General features: G+C 43.4%; 1 protein-coding gene across 4 annotated transcripts; it reads right to left on the bottom strand.

Annotated features, from left to right (window-relative positions):
* Positions 1-1000: 1000 nt before the first annotated feature.
* On the bottom strand, positions 1001-16147 carry ddx42 (DEAD (Asp-Glu-Ala-Asp) box helicase 42). Of its 4 annotated transcripts, none has more exons than XM_066698461.1 (18): positions 16072-16147; positions 14634-14871; positions 13855-14005; positions 13494-13555; positions 12421-12457; positions 10986-11135; positions 10228-10332; positions 9839-9958; positions 9450-9626; positions 8987-9115; positions 8355-8454; positions 8011-8058; positions 7680-7777; positions 6810-7086; positions 6425-6651; positions 6154-6324; positions 4376-4474; positions 1001-4006 (listed from the first exon to the last, which is right to left on the bottom strand). In XM_066698461.1, exons 2-18 carry the CDS (start codon positions 14846-14848, stop codon positions 3266-3268), a joined length of 2907 nt encoding a protein of 968 aa, XP_066554558.1. In that variant the 5' UTR covers positions 14849-14871; positions 16072-16147; the 3' UTR covers positions 1001-3265. The 4 variants fall into 4 exon arrangements, with proteins under 4 accessions (XP_066554558.1, XP_066554557.1, XP_066554559.1 ...); XM_066698460.1 differs by having other exon boundaries at positions 16042-16143; XM_066698462.1 differs by having other exon boundaries at positions 6190-6324; positions 16042-16143.
* Between the last annotated feature and the right edge of the window lie 22 nt (positions 16148-16169).

Below are 16169 nucleotides of genomic sequence, written 5' to 3'. Positions count from 1 at the left end.
GCACTCACAAATGATGTGCATTTCCCATATAAACGGAGAAGCGAGGCAGAAAACCTAGCTTTATTACAGCAAACCTTACATAGCAGTGATGAGGTTGCTCAGTGTGGACAAAGTGTTTGTGCCAGCAGGGCATTGGATGAGCTATGAATCATCAGCGTTCTCATTGGCACTGGAGACGGAGGCCTGTGACGCCTGCAGATCCACACTATCTTGGCAGAAAATCTTCGGAGACGTGCATTTTGCAGATTTATAAATAACCACACAGTACAGCAAAGCTTCAAAGTGCAAGAAAGTAGAAATAAACTAAACAAAGGGAAACAGGTTTGTAGATCTCTTCTCTTTGTTCCAGTCAAATTACATGGTGGAGATATTCCTGATCAATATACATTCCCTTTAATTCAGAGACCGTTCCATTCTTGGCTTTCCTTAGCTTAGTGTCACTGGCATTCACAAAAGGGCAGCCCACGTTTGACAAAGCACTGGCAGGGATGGGCTTGTTGGAAGATGGCAAAGGTTTTCCTCAGCTTGCTGGGTAATCGAACTTCCTGCGGCTCACTGGTCAGCTGTGAGCTGGCTGAGGAAATATTGAGAGCTGCATTAAAGTACTCCCTTGACACTGTAGCTCTGCCGTTTGTGCTGTGGGTCTGCAGCATGAAAAGGAGGTGCCCACACGTGGTCTTCAGCTCTTCTGTGCTGATATTGAGGTTTTAGCAGGGGGAACTGATTAATAAAAACAAATCCAATTAATATAAACTGTAATGTGATTAGCTCTTCTGAAAATCTCAACTCTATGTCAGGGTGGAGAAGCTGTATACGAACTCTAACTGGAGTGTAAAAGGCAAAATGGACTTTCCATTCTAACTTAACTAACTTCTGACTTAAATAATTTACAAAGCAGGAAATGCATGAATTCAGTAAGCCGTTCTGCTACCCCCAGTCAATAACAACTGCTCAGACAATGCTTTTGCACCTGAGCAATGACTTTGAACAATAACACGTATCAAAACAACCATGATTTTATTAGAAAATAAAACCAAGACAGACAGAATGCAGACAGTCATTAATCCTACTTTAAATATATACATTTTGAAAAGACAGTATTACTAAAGGACGAGACACAGGACTGTAGAAATCCGAGACTTTTTCCCCAGTCAGAAACAAGTTGAAAATATAGCATAACTGTTCTTGTTCCTACAAATGGCACATTTCCAAGTCCCAAATGCAAATGTGCTTTAATTATTTAGAGAATGTCTTATATGAAAGCTTTGAAGCGTGATTTTAATCGGTGCTGCAGGTGGGTTTTTTTGGATTCTGTTTTTCAGTCAACTGTAAACTACTAGATACTTAAAAATATTTCTTGGTACCAATGTTGAAAGATAGTCATTTTGTAGGCTTATAAACAAACACATCCTTGCTTCATTCAAAGCAGATCAACTCTACTCAGACCCAGACACCCAGATGCGAAATGGGCCAGCAGGAGTTGAGGCAAAAAAAAGTCACATTGTTTGGGTCAGTCAGCACTCTTCATAAGGGTTATGGAAAAGAGAGCTTTCAAAAATAAAAAAGGATGATTTCTGAGTGGTCTGATTTTATATCACATGACTGACACCTACTATGGATTACCAATAGTATACATTCATAGTATTACCAATATCCAGTCTTGAAGGATCTCAAGGACAGACCAAAATTAATTTCCCTTAAACTGCTCTACTCAACCCTGGAGTGGTAAACTATTTACTCTGGCAAAAGTCATCAAGTAGCAGAGGCGGGATTTGCCAGCAGGTGTCTCCAGGCTATTAGATCTATGTTTCTACTCCCAAGTGAGGCTAATTCGAGGTGAACCACTCAGAAGCACCAATTTACTTCCACACAGTGATCAGCATGTAGCAGAAGACGGAAGAGGCTACAATTCAAAAAGGAAAGGGCCCATCTGAACAGGCAACTGATGTGGGTTTAGATTCTCAGAGGAAGTCACTTATATCTGTACTCGGCAACAGCCTGTACAACGGGGGGGACAACTGGGGCAGTTAACAGACTAAAATAACTTTATGAGGTCACATTTTTATAAAGGCTATATTAGTGTGGATTGCGTTTCAATGATCCCTCTTATTATACGCATCTGAAGTTTTATTTTAATAAAAATGGTTCCACAAGAAATCGACTTGGTGTGCTGTTCAATAAAGGTCATAGACACTCCCTGCTATTTCAGCCCAAATTGGCGGGTAGAGTAGTTAATACCCCCAGCATGGTTTAAAATGAGATTTCACTTTTCATGGCCGTGCAAGACTTTAAGTGACCGCACTTTCACTCTGCAACTCTGTTGCATGACACGGTACTTGCCATGGCAAGAAGACCCAAGACCCTTGTATCAGAAATATTAATAAAGAACTAAAATTTCAATTTGATTTTCTTTTCTTTTTTTAAATAAGAGAGTAAAGCGGGGCACTGGGCTCGGGCTGCTTGGTGCAGTTACTAAACCAGCTGCATCCATTTCCTTCACGGTTTCTTTGGATATATCCTATAAGTCTAGCCACATTCAACAGCCCAAGAGCCCACTCCACTCCCTGGAACTTAACAAAATACAATTTCAGAACAGACTTGGGATCCTACGCAGCAAAATAAACAAACAAACAAACCCTAAAATGTCCAGTTTAAAATTTTCAACACATCACTGTATAACTAAATTGTTAACATTGTAGCAGATCCACACACACACAAAGAAAAGTATTTGAATAAAAAAAAAAATCCAACAAACAAAATCAATCCTTAATTTCATTCAGCTGTTTTTTGTGACACATACATACTGTCCAGCCACTTCATTAGGGGCAGTTGAATACATTGTAACCGTCTCACTTCACACTTTCCCTTAGCTTTACACAGGGTGACACTCCCAGCCCTTTTCCTGGTCCGACCTTGGGGTGAGCGGTCAGGGAGAGTGAAGGGTCAGTCCAAGGCGCAGGTAAGCAGCAGACCTGGACTAACCTCAAGGCAAGCAAAGCACAGCGCAGAGAGGCTTCAGCCAGAACCTGTCCTGCACTCTACCGTCTTCTACACACAGACACAACATCTCCCAAGTGTCATGTGATCAGGTCCCATATTATTCCAAAGTATCATTAGAGATTTTCCCAATTTTTTTTATATTTTTTAAAAGCTTTGAATATTTTCTAATTGTTTTAACAGTTATTTATCCCTAATAAATGGCCAGGCTGTCGGTATATGATCTGCACGTGCTTTATTGTTTTTCCCCAGGAAATCTGGAGCCACTTCAATTGTCCCACCTGCTCTTCTTGCGCTTGGGGGGATCAGGGACGGCAAAGCTCTCTTCAGCTTTCTCCCCTCTGATTTCTGCCATCCTCTCCCCTCTGACATCACCCCCCCGGTCAGCCCTGTCAGCCCCCTCCACTCGATCCCCCCCCCTCCACTCACTGGGCCTCTCCCCACGCTCCCCTGCCCTCTCTGCCCTGTCTGCCCGTGCCTCTCGGTCTCTCCGACTGCCCTCCCCGTTGCGGGCATCTCCGTGGCGCCCGCTGCCGTAGCGCTCCCGGTCTGCATAGCGCTCCCTGTCTCCGTGGCGATCCCGGTCACCGTGGCGCTCTCGCTCTCCATAGCGCTCCCGTTCCGCATAACGGTCTCGGTCTCCATGGCGATAGTGGCTGTCCCCAAATCGCCCTCTGGCTTCCCCATGCCGATCTTTGGCAACATCTCGGGGTGTGAGGGGAGAGGGGAGAGGGTAGCCCTGTGGCAGGTTGGCGTAGCTGTCGGACAAAGAGCTCAGAGCCCCAGCACTGGCAAAGCCTGGCATCTTGGTCCCCATGCTCAGCACTGGGGGAGCAGGCCCCGGGGGCGGTGCCGACTTCAGCCCCTCCTGGCCGGCCGAAGCCTGGGGCCCTCCTGTGGGCACCGAGCTCAGGCTGCCTGCGCTGGTCCAGCCCGAAGTGCTGCTGGACGTGTTGGTCAACTTGGGGGGAAAGCCAGATGCAGCCACAAAGTGGTTTTTGTACTGAGCCTGCAAACACACAAACAGGCAGCCAACAGGTAAGAGATCCATTCAAAGCAGCGTGCATCTGTAAGGATATCAAGAGGTGCATTGCAGTCTGGGCCCAGCACCACACAAAGCCACCCCACGGGCTGAGGGTGTTCTCTATCCTCAAGATATCCAACATCAACACCTCACCTCTGGGTCTCCTTCAGGCCTCGAATAAATAGCTTTGAACTTACAGTGCGTGTTTGCGCCTTTCCATTTGTGCTTGCTTGGAAACACACTGGGCCCTATCCACTCATTACCTTTGGCACAAGTTACCAATCAGATTAACACAGACGGTAATGCTCGTGGGTGACTCTACTAAAGGTCAAGCATGAAAGCTATTGCCATTACCTGGAAAGCTGCTTTCATGGCGGACATCCGGTCTCCCATGGCGCCCGAGGATGGTCTGTAAGCCTCATAGTTACACATTACAGCACCGCCACCGTGCTCCTGAAGAACGAAATGTGCATCACAGATGAAGGGCTCCTTTCTTTCAGCTCTGAGACTCATTCACCCCTCCACCCCAGTCTACTTTAAGGCTGTAGTGGAGGACTTGGGAGTGTCTAAGTTTGCTTTCCTTTACCTTCACTGGGTTCTTGTGTGGCATGCAATTTTTTGTTTTGTTTTAAGCATTAATAAAGTTTTTACTTTTATATCGAGAAGGTGTTATTTGGTACGAATCAACACAGCATGTGTGTTGTGCACAAATGTTTTCCAAAGATCAAAATGTGTTTTTAAGTCTTAGCAGGCAGCACATCTTGGAAAATACGGCCTTCAAGAAAAGTCTCTCGGATATGAATTGCCCATATTGTCCGTAATTACAAATCTTTTTCCATTTTAGTGGTATGAGGTAGTTATTGTTCCTGAAATCATGTCCTGGAGCACAACGCCTCCTTATAAAGCTAAGTTACTCCACCGAGTGGATTCATACTGGAACTTCATGCTACTTATTTAATTTTTTTCTGCAATTCAAAACATGTTTCTTTTTCGTAATTATTAGTATGGCTTTATTGATGCAATCTCTCATGATCATTATGTGCAATTTTCCCGTTTGTTTTCAGTGCGATTGTCTGACTCCTAAAAACAGTCTCCCAAAAGGCATCTCGGTGTGCACCGCGAGGAAGTAAATTAGTTAAAACAAATACTAAACTACAGTACCCAGATTAATCAAACAGACACCTTCCAAATCAAACATCACCATTTTGCCTTTCTGATTAGCCAAAGAAAAAAAGTCACCAGGGTATTCATGACTTCACATAGAGATTTTATCAGCTAATCGGCCACAGAAGGAATATGTTTTGGGTTTGCAGTCACACTGTGCAGCCACACAAGTGTTGTGGAAGTATTAATCACAGCTGCCAACCAGGGAATTCCTACACAAGTGCTGTACCAAGGCACCCAAGAGCAATGTTTCACGGCAAAAAATAAATACACCAACTAAAATACAAAACAAAACAGTGAAGTCTGATTTGGGAGTGATCCTGAATTCTGGCTGAGCATTCTATTAAACAGCAACATTTTGAATTGACAGTTTGATGGGAGCTGGTTACATTTGTAATGAATTTGCAGCAAATTCTAAAAAGTCCATGGCAGCCATACTATACTGCCCTCTACACAACAGGTGTGGCAGAGTACTGAAAAATCACCCCCAGTATTAGACTTACATGGATCAGACTAAGAAAGCCCGACTAGAAATGTATGCAGGGTACCAGACTTAGTTCTCCTGTTCTATTCCATACATCTCTTTAATGACCACAAATAGTCAGGACTTTGACTTAATACTAAATCTGAAAGACAGCATAGTGTTTTGTTACCACAACCAGTCAATGAGTTGGAATATGGTCTTTGGTGCGAACACTGACTGCTGCTCCCCCAGCACAATTACCAGTGGTAACCTGATAATCTCGAGAGGTCCCCCAGGTCAATATCAACCACGCCGAGCTGTGCTCAACTGCTGGGAAACCCCACAAGATCAGGCTTCAAAATGGTACAGCTGCCGGTATTAGGACTATAGACACAAGCACCACTCACACACTTTCCACCCATCCAGGGGTGGGGAAATACCAACACGGACAAACAACAAACAAAACAAAACAGCAATAGAAACGGAGAAGTCGGTTTATACGGACCGGCTGCCCCAGCGTCGCGTGACTCTGCATGCCCACCTCATGTCCTGCAGAGATGCTCACGGAGGTGTCTGCTCCCAGCCCCGGCCTCTCTCGGTACCCCAGGCCCCCGCCTCCAATATTCAGCTTCTTCCCTTTGCCTCCTTTAAATCGAGACTTCCTGAACCATGGATTCTGTGTGGAGAGAGGAGGGTGTTAAACACCTAGTCTGAATTTTTGGGGAGGACAGGATATAAACCTAAAACCAGGCTTTAGGACACACAGCCTTTCATACCTGCATGGCCAGGTCCATGAGGTCTTTAGAGACCATCTGATTGGCTCCCTCCAGGTTGCGCACTAGGTCGCCGGCGAAGTTGGTGTCCTTGTGGGTGAGCAGGGTGTAAGCCACACCCTTCTCCCCGGCTCGTCCTGTGCGCCCAATCCGGTGAGTGTGCGTGTCGATGTCCCGGGCCACGTCGTAATTAACCACGGTCTTAATCGAGGGAATGTCCAGGCCACGAGCTGCAGGAGAAGGGTCAAGTGATTTAGTTTATTTCTCTCTCGATTAACAATATCAGAGAATTGTCTGGTCCATTTGGTCTTTTTCATGCAAGTGCTTCATTGTACCCCTCCAAATTCAGTATATCCATACTGGAATAAAGAGGTACAGGAGTACTTACCGGCCACATCGGTGGCCACCAAGATGGGCAGCGCCTTCTTTTTGAAGTCCGCGATGACCTTGTTCCTCTCACTCTGGTCCATGTCTCCGTGCAGCAGCCCCACGGTATGGTCCTCCAGGCCCAGGTTGGTGGCCAGCTCCTCGGAGTTTGCCTTCTTGGTGACGAAAATGAGGACGGAGCCCATGGAGGTGAACTCCACCAGGCGACGGGTCAGCCAGCCCCACTTCTCCAGAGCACTGGGCAGGATCTCCACCAGCTGGGTCACATCCTCGTTGGCCTGCACAGACACATGGTGGAAACAGGGAGGACATGGGAGCGACAGACGCACACAGAGGAGGGGAGGGTTTAGGTCAGTGATGCTTCCTGTCAAAGTCTAAGAGTCTTTAATCACAGCATTAATTAATGATGATGTGTTTATCCATATTAAGTATTGTACATTTATATACATAAATATCAATAACATTTAAATACATTTAATACATTATTATTATTATTATTTATTTCTTAGCAGTCACCCTTGTCCAGGGTGACTTACATCCTCATTCAAGACATGTACATGTTTTCTACCGTGTTTAAAGCAAAATATAAGATATGGGACTGACTGCATATTATAAACACAGGCTAGCAAGTGGTTCCAGAAAGAGTTCATAGGCCAGGAGTGCCACTAAGGCGCATTATACAAACAATGCAGAGAATGGAGAACACAGAAATAGATTTATACTAATTTTGTACATATATCTCATGGCCACAAATAATTATCCTATCAAATTCTACCAAAAGAATGTTCCAGACTCAGCTAATTCCTAAGAAATGTATGTACAGAGTTAAGGTATATTAGTGACTATTAGAAAGAGGGAAGGAAGTAAGCACCTCTCCGATGTCACCCTGCACAACGCGGATGGGGTCGACCAGGATGTCCCGAGCCAACTTCTCGATCTTCTTGCGGAAAGTTGCGCTGAACAGAAGAGCTGCAAACAGAACTCTTCCTCATCAGATACAGGAACGAAAAACACGCTCCCACAAATGCATCTGAAGGCCATCGTGAGACTATCATAAGACTACAGGTTCAGAGAACACATTACAGATGGCAACCTTTAAAGCCATAACCAATATGTAAGAGCCTAGAATAGAGCTCAATTCACAAAACAGTTCAATAATGATAACGTGTCCTTTCCATTTCCCACCAGGTTATAACACTTACTCTGTCTGTCAGGGCGGACGTGACCAGCAATGGACCGGACCTGATACTCTGCAAAATACAAAAAACAAAACAATATTATTGTGAATTTCCATATTCTGTACACTTGAAAGTATTCCAAAATATAGTTTGTCCAGAATAATGTGTAAACATGGTTTTATTTGAATCAGCACCTTTGTACAAGACCCTAAACTCATGCTCTGTAGAAAATGTCCTGTGTTTCACTTGATCACACGTGCACTATAGCGGAGGTGTCCTCTATCTTCCTCAGCTCCCTACAGTTTCAAAACAACATGTGACCCTGCTGCCACTTCTCCCAAAGGCCCTTAATGAAACCTGCAACGTACCGAATCCCATATCAAACATGCGGTCTGCCTCGTCAAACACCAGGTATGTGACTCTCTGCAATGTTGTGGCCTTCTTCTTCACGTGGTCAATTAGACGCCCCTTAGAAGGACAAAGAAAAAGTAAAGTCACACAGGAGCAGGACAAACAACCAGTTATATTCCATGCAGGAAGATCATACTGTATTACCCATAGACAAATCTCAACCTATACTGTAAGTAGCTAACAGGATCATTATAGGAGATTTTAAATGGGTAAAATAATTTACCCATATTATTGCCTCTGTATGCAGTTTAAACTAGCTTTTTTAAGGAAGGTAATACAAAAGTAAATGTGTTCATCTGACATCTGAAATACACCAGTTAAAACAATGCCTGTGGATATTACGCCAACAAGGCCTAAACCCAATCAAAACAAAGAATTGCAAAGTTAAATACAATCAGTACAATACAATACAATAAGCATAAATAAAAGTACAAATACAAGAATCCCATGATAGGGCACAAGCTTGAACTTGGCGATTCAGGGTTGTGTCAATGTTTTGATCTGGTCTAGGTCCGAGTGAAATGGTGAAAAGGAGCCATTGCAGGAGCTGAAGCTCTTGGATTGCATTGATGTGGGGTCAGTAACTCACCGGAGTGCAGACCACAATCTCAGCCCCATCCTGGAGCGCTTTGGCCTGCTCCCACATGCTGCCCCCTCCATACACCGCCACAGAGCGCAGGTTATAGGCCTTTCCAAAGCGCTTGCACTCCGTGTGGATCTGAAGGACACAAACAGCAGCTTAGAAAAAAGCAGGTTTTACTGACTATCATTGGATTTGCAAATATATAAATAATATTCTTATTATCATGCGAAAAAACAGGGTCTAACAAATATAATATTGCAATATATCACAATGCAACCTAATTTCTCACTAAAACACAACAAAACCTAACTGACTGTTACATCACAACTGAAATCGGAACTGCCCTTTACACATTGAGTCTAAACGGCTTATAGTGACATCAATGAAGAGAAATACATTTTATTGTTAGTTGCAGTCCTGCAGTGATTAATAAACTGCATTTTCCTCGACTGCCACAGCCCATGCTCACCTGCTGACACAGCTCCCTGGTGGGACACACGATGATTGCGATGGGCCCTTCTCCCGTCTCCAACTCCTTCTGGTCCATAATGTGAACCAGCATTGGCCAGATGAAGGCCGCAGTCTTCCCGCTGCCGGTCTTGGCGATGCCGATCATATCTCTGCCGCTCAGAGCGATGGGAACTCCCTGCAGACAAAAAAGCCAGTACATTTATCAGTTGCCCTTAAAACTGCACAGCCCTGATACAATCAGTGCTAAAAGACAGGTCAGTGATCACATAATCGAGAAGGCAATTAAACAACACTGAAAGCGATTTCGCAAGACAGAAACACTGCCCATCTATTTCATGTAAGAAGTAAAAAGTGTCTTCTGCTCAGATACAGGTGTGAGATGGTTACCTGGCACTGGATGGGCGTGGGCTGCGTGTACTCTGACTTGCGGATCTGGTGCATCAGCTGCTCATCAAATCCAAAGTGGGCAAAGCTGGTACAGGGCTTGGGAGGGGCAGCACCAGAGACCTGCCAATAAAACGCCCAAGACAGGCAGCAATCAATAAGGGAAAATACAAAAGTGATGCATGCATAGACACTCTAACCAATTGTGTCTATTAATTTTGTAGGCTTAACTGTATGAGTCTACTGAACTAGGGTTTACCAAAAAGTGAATAAAGATACATAAAATGAATACATATATATAGATCTGTCACTCTATCCATTTATCTGTCACTATCTCTCTCTATCCTGATCTCGTCCATCTGTAACTGGTGAAAGCACGAGGCTGCCCATACCCGCAGGTTTAGCTTCTGTCGCAGCTCCACCACCTGGATGGGGGTCAGGATGTGGAGCTCCTCGTGTTCATTGTAGAAGTTCTTCTCGAAGGGTGGGTAGTCGATCTGCAGAAAGGGAGAGTGAATCAGCAGGGCAGGGAAGCGAAAAGATACCCCTCACAAAGCCTGCAACCACATTGTGCAGCCACACAGACCCAGTGGGCACAGGGCGACTGCAGCACAAGAGGGCACACTCCAGCATCAGAATCAGCGCCCACCTGTGCTTTGCCTTTTACATGGCAGGAAATAGTTTCATTTCTGTTTAAGGTTCAAAACGAACGTGAAATAATGGATTTCTTTGGGCAAACATGAAAATGTAAACAGTGGCCTTTCAGGAATAAGGATAGTCTTCAGTAATGCTGCCATGTACGCACAGAATTCTCTGAAGTTTAAAGCAGTGGATCTCAGCCTCAGGCTTCAGCTCTCAATTATTTAATTAAACCCTTAACTGAGGCAAAAATATCACTACTCTAAGCCTTTTCATTATTTTAAACAGACGGGAAAATATAAAAATGATATAAGACACTTGAATTTCCTGGTAAACCATTTATAAAAGTTAGGGAAATTATTACTTCAGTTAGGGTTTCATTTAATTACCCGAGAGATATGGAACAGCAGATTAGAAAAAAAAAAAAAAAAACCAACAACATCAGGACAGCAGGGCCCTCTGGGACCAGGGCTGAAACCCACTGGCTTCATACAGGGGTGATCGCAGTTACCTCACTGTGGTCAATGGGGGCCAGGGGCAAGATGATCTTCTTGGCAGGGGCAATGGGGTTTCCGTCGCTGTCGTACTCCACGTTGTCCTCCTCCTCCTCCGTGGTCACACCGGCTGTGGGGTTCTCCGCCATGTACCGGAAATAGGCCTCCTGCAAAGAGCACAGCACAGTGTCAGGGCCATAGGGGACCGGGGTGCTCTCAGAATGGGATTGCTGTTGGAGCAAACTCAGCCTCCCCGCTACTACTGCATGGATAAACCTGTAAGCCGTCACTATCTGTGGTCCCAGAGGTCCCACCTCCAGATGACTTGTAGCCTTATTTAACTAAAATACTGTTTGAAAGCACCCCCCACCATTTTATGTCATATGTATATATGTGACTGCATCTTTGTTTTATATATATAAAAAAAGTTAAAAGGCTAATCCAAAAAGGGCCAACACTCCTCGACAAAGACTACCTGCAAAAAGAGTAACTTTTTACTCTCTTGAATGACAAGACCCAGGATTACCAGTGTCAATGTTTTTTTTCCTGACTGACAAAATAGTGTTTTAGTAGAATAGATTTTGAGAGCCACAATATTGCAAAAAGCTTCCAACTTGAATGAAGACCTTAGGCAGTGACACAAAAATCATAATGTCCAACTGGGAAGCTGGACAGATTTGCAGTGAATATAACAGCTGGAACACATAATGGATTTCTTGAATTCTGCAACCTTTAGTATCAAAAGTGAACAACAGAATGACTGCAGTATGCACATTAAGTAACAATAAGGGCCAAACTGAGTCAGCTTCGCAAAAATCTAGATTCTGTTAATATTACCAAATGTCTTAAATGCATAGATGCATACAATAAACATATAGAAATACTGGGTGTGAAATGATATTCCTTTTTTAAATGTGTGTAATTTGTAATTAATTGAGTCTTGGTAGCTAATTTGCATTTCCCTTGCTGTGTGCTTGCCAGGAAATCATGGTTTGCATGGGAGGGATGTGTTGAGGATGGGGTCTGACAAATCTGAGGATTCACTAACAAAACTACTCTCTAGTCTAGGTGCAGGGCCAGGGCAAGACAATCGCTTAGCCAGGGTTTCTGTAGAAATCCAATACATGTTTGCTTAAGAAAGAACACCCAAGGGCTGGGTGTCCTTTCCCATTGGCTTAATGTTTACCAAATTTAAGACTAACTTCAACACAATGTGTTTCTTTTGCTTGTTAACAGACTGCCTTGGGAGTATTATTGTAGTAGTAACCTGTGCCTTAAAAAAGTTGGTGTGTGTGTGTGTGTGTGTAAATAAATAAGACGGGTCCTTAAAAGATCTTGTCAAGGAAGGGCTCTCCAGTAGCTGATGGGAAGAGAGGATGATACTGAGTAGAGATGGGAGGTAAGGAGCTTTAAATAAAGAGATGGATAAGAAACACTGGGTGTCACACTCACTTGGTCATCTTCCTCTTCAATGTCATCTCGAATACCCCTGGAAAAACAAGCGGAGAAACAAACTTCCCTGCAACTCGTCCATTCACTCCTTCCCTCCCGTTGCCCACATCCCCCAACCTCAAGAGAGTGGAGAACAAGGTGCGCCCTGTCCCTCCCCATCCCCCTCCCCGAGCCAGTGTCTGTACCGCGTGAAACTGCACAACTCTCTGCCGTAGCTTTCTATGGTTTACATGTCGTTTTCCTAAATTCCACATTACAGTTTCGTTTAAGACTTGTGTCAAGGAACTGAAAACAAGCTTGTCCTTGAGTTTCATATACGTGCTCCCTAGAACTGTTCCGCAAAGGAGAAATGTCCTGCAGTAGAAAAGGCTCCTGCATGTCCAATACTACACCTATAAACTTGGAATCATAGTGCATCTCATACCAGCAACCAAACACCCAGTCCGTCTGAATGAAACTTTAGTGTAAAATCACGACACATTGAAAAAGACTAAGTTGTTCAGAAAGGTTTCTGTTTGTACCTACAAAAGCAGAAAGATGACAGCTGGCAGCAACATTGTCTAAGCAATCCTTGCAGTCCCTAAAACTAGCTATCAGTGTCAACGTCCCTACCCACCTCCCCAAATGACATACTCTGTGGTTTAGACTTGATTTCTCTTTTTGAAAACTTGTAGCATATGCATTTAATTATAGAAACAGTGCAGAAAAATACAACTTTGAGCTCCTTGTTCCATTTATAGTTCCCATAAGCCCTGACTCTGGAGGATCATCACAAAGCATTATTCTGATTCTGGAGGGATACCATCCATTTGGATTGAGCAACGCCTTGATAAACTGTTTCATGCAGTAATTGCTCCCAGGAATGTAAAAAACAAAAAAGTAAAATAAAAATAGCAATATTTCCTTATGTCAATTTTAAAAATAAATAATTGTGAAGCAATCCTGACCATAGTGCGATTGAAAGGGACTTAAAAGTAATGTAAATATGGGCATATAGCAAAAATACAGTAAACTACTGAGTCAGTGCAACTATTCTAAAAGTTATTCAGATAGTTTGTTAAGGTATAACTTACTTTGTGTTTTTCTTCTCTTTATCCTTTTCTTCCAGTTTTCGCATATCTTTGGCTGCCTGGTCCTGGGCAAATTAAAAGATAGTTAAGAGCGAAATAATGGACAGAGGTGAATTAGACCCTTTTAATGCGTTACACACACATATACATATTATATATGCAAAATAAAATAGAGTGCTCTCAAATAAACTTAACATAAATACAACCACATTTGAAATTCAAGGTTCCCAACTTAGCAGAAACCCAGCCAAAGCAATTGCACAATACAGAGAGAAAGAGAGCGCAGGTGCGGATAGCTCCCTCCAAAACCTGTGGGTAACCTGAGTTACTGTCGATCAGTTCTTGTATGTTCTTCATGCTTTACCTCCACCTCAGCCATGAAAGCGTCCAGGGGGTCCTCCTCGCTATCCGAGCCCCCTCCTTTAGACTGGAACTGTTGACGAGTAGGAGAGTTCTCCGCTGGGATATAAGGCAGATCCATGCTGCCAGATTCCTCTTCATCATCTTCAAAGTACCTGCAAGTCAGTCACACGGAGACAAACTCTTTCAACTCCTAGAGGCACAAAACACACCCTTGTTACTTTTCTCTATCTCTTCACTTCACACAACACATGATCAATGCTACAGGCTGGGCTGAATAAAATCCTTCACTTTCTTTATTTACCCATTACTTCATATTTTAGTCACTGCAATGGCATGAAGGCTAAGGTCATTTGATCCACTTTCAGGAAGTTAAAACCTGCAAGCTCTGGTACAAACCATGTTCAAGAAGCAGTCAACCAAATACATTAGAATAATTGTTACATCATCTGTGCGTCTATGCAAATTCACTCAAAAGCACAAGTGAATATAGCAGTGTTTCTCCACCCTAGACCCCTTACCCTGCTGGTTTTTGCACCAACAGGGCTCTCAATTACTTAAGTGAACCCTTAATTTAACTAATAATTTCCAAAATCAGAGCCTTTTAATTATTTTAAACAGTAAGGGGTTGAGAACCACTGGTCCATACCTTGTAACAGTTGTGGTGGGTGGCACTGACTGCTACACAAAAGCTTTTTAATATATTTTTTTCAGTTCCATCCCTGGCTTTGCTACTTAGCCAAAACATCTGGGTATGGGATGCGAAGGGAAAGCTGCACTCACGCGTTCTCCTCATCGAAGTTGGCCCTCTTGGAGCCGATTTTGTAGAAGGCGGGGAGCTGCTGGCCTTTGCCATACCCCCCTGCTGTGCCGGGAGCGCCAAACGCTGAGTGGGACTGCTGTGGCAACTTGGGTTCCTCCTTCTTGCCAGTAGCCAGGCTGAACCCACCAAATCCAAAGCCACGCTTGCCCCCTGGGCCACCTTTATTCCAGTTCATGGCTATGGTGTTAATCAGGGATGCTGAAACATAAAAAGAATACAACACACAGGCCTTTACAATGTGTGGTAATGCAGAAGTAATCATTACCCTGAACAACTACATTGTGTGAGTTCCAACTAATAACTAGGTTTCCCTTAATGTCCTGGTATGCAGATTGAAAAAATAAAATAAAAACATTGATTTAACACATGTCCAAAACAAACCATTAAATATATAAATTAACATGTTTACACTGTACTTAAACACTTATAAAATTGTTAGTTCCAGCTGGAGAGAGACAGTAATACAAATAAGCTAAGGAACAAACGCCAAGACAGTAATAACTATTCGGTGCAACATATGTAGTCCCATGAGAAATCCCAATGTGTGCGGATTGTCAGGCCTATATTTAAAGGGTGGAAATGCTGCGGTCACGGGGTCAGCACTGTAATGGTTACGTTGCTACATTTCAATGCACCAATGCAATGTCTGCACGGCTCCATATTTGGGACATTTATAGGATACAGGCCTGGTCGTCTCAAATGTGTCTTGGTTATAGCTGACAAGCAATTTGGACCAACAACACTTATTAAATCATTTCAATTGGCTTGTACAGAAATACAATCATTTTAATCGTTCGAGTACTTGTTGTTAAAAGACCATGGTATCTGCAGATACGATACATGACGCCACATGTATATATTATATATCAGTAATTAATGGTCAGACACCAAAACAATAAATAAACAAAATAATTGATCCGCCAGCTAATTGTCTCGGGTGTATTAATATATTATCATTGTATTTACAGTGCAGCAGTTTCGAAAACCATGAAGACCCTGTTTATATATGTTCGTCTCCGTGATGTCGTACCCGCCTTCCATTCAATCGCATTTTATGAACCAAACCGTCAAAGAGTACCCGTTACACACAGCAGACATACAAGCACGAAAACAATACACAATAAAACTAATGTCGTCTCTAGAACTGTTTCCACATTTCTTATGAAAATACAGCTTTGTGTACATTACATTAGCACACAGGCGAAGAAAATGCGAGCGCATTTTTCGCCCCCCTCGCCTTCGAAGAAACCATTATTTGGTTGATGTTATAAAATATTTAAGCTTCAGTTGCCGTTTACTGTATACCTTTTACTACCTTTCTGACAGTGAATGCACGCAGGTTTGACCTCTAAATTAAACGTATTTTACCTTTTTTACCACTGTGCAAATGTTGTTTACCTCAAGTCCCGCAACCCTTCTACCCGACGGTGTACTACGTCACTTGTGGGACACGACCACCCCCCACTTTGCTGGAGTTTGTGTAGACATCATAAATG

The sequence above is a fragment of the Amia ocellicauda genome, chromosome 3 (assembly GCF_036373705.1).
Source record: "Amia ocellicauda isolate fAmiCal2 chromosome 3, fAmiCal2.hap1, whole genome shotgun sequence".
NCBI classification, from domain to species: domain Eukaryota; kingdom Metazoa; phylum Chordata; class Actinopteri; order Amiiformes; family Amiidae; genus Amia; species Amia ocellicauda.
Note: the sequence above shows the minus strand (reverse complement) of the source record. Positions and strands in the feature narration are given on the sequence as shown.

Excerpts from the sequence above, each read along its gene's own strand:
- ddx42 (XM_066698461.1), bottom strand. The coding sequence starts at position 14,848 with ATGAACTGGAATAAAGGTGGCCCAGGGGGCAAGCGTGGCTTTGGATTT. Across the intron at positions 13,556-13,854 it reads CTTTCATGGCTGAGGTGGAG|GACCAGGCAGCCAAAGATAT; the intron begins GTAAAGCATGAA and ends TAATTTGCCCAG. Across the intron at positions 8,059-8,354 it reads CATGTTTGATATGGGATTCG|AGTATCAGGTCCGGTCCATT; the intron begins GTACGTTGCAGG and ends TGTATTTTGCAG.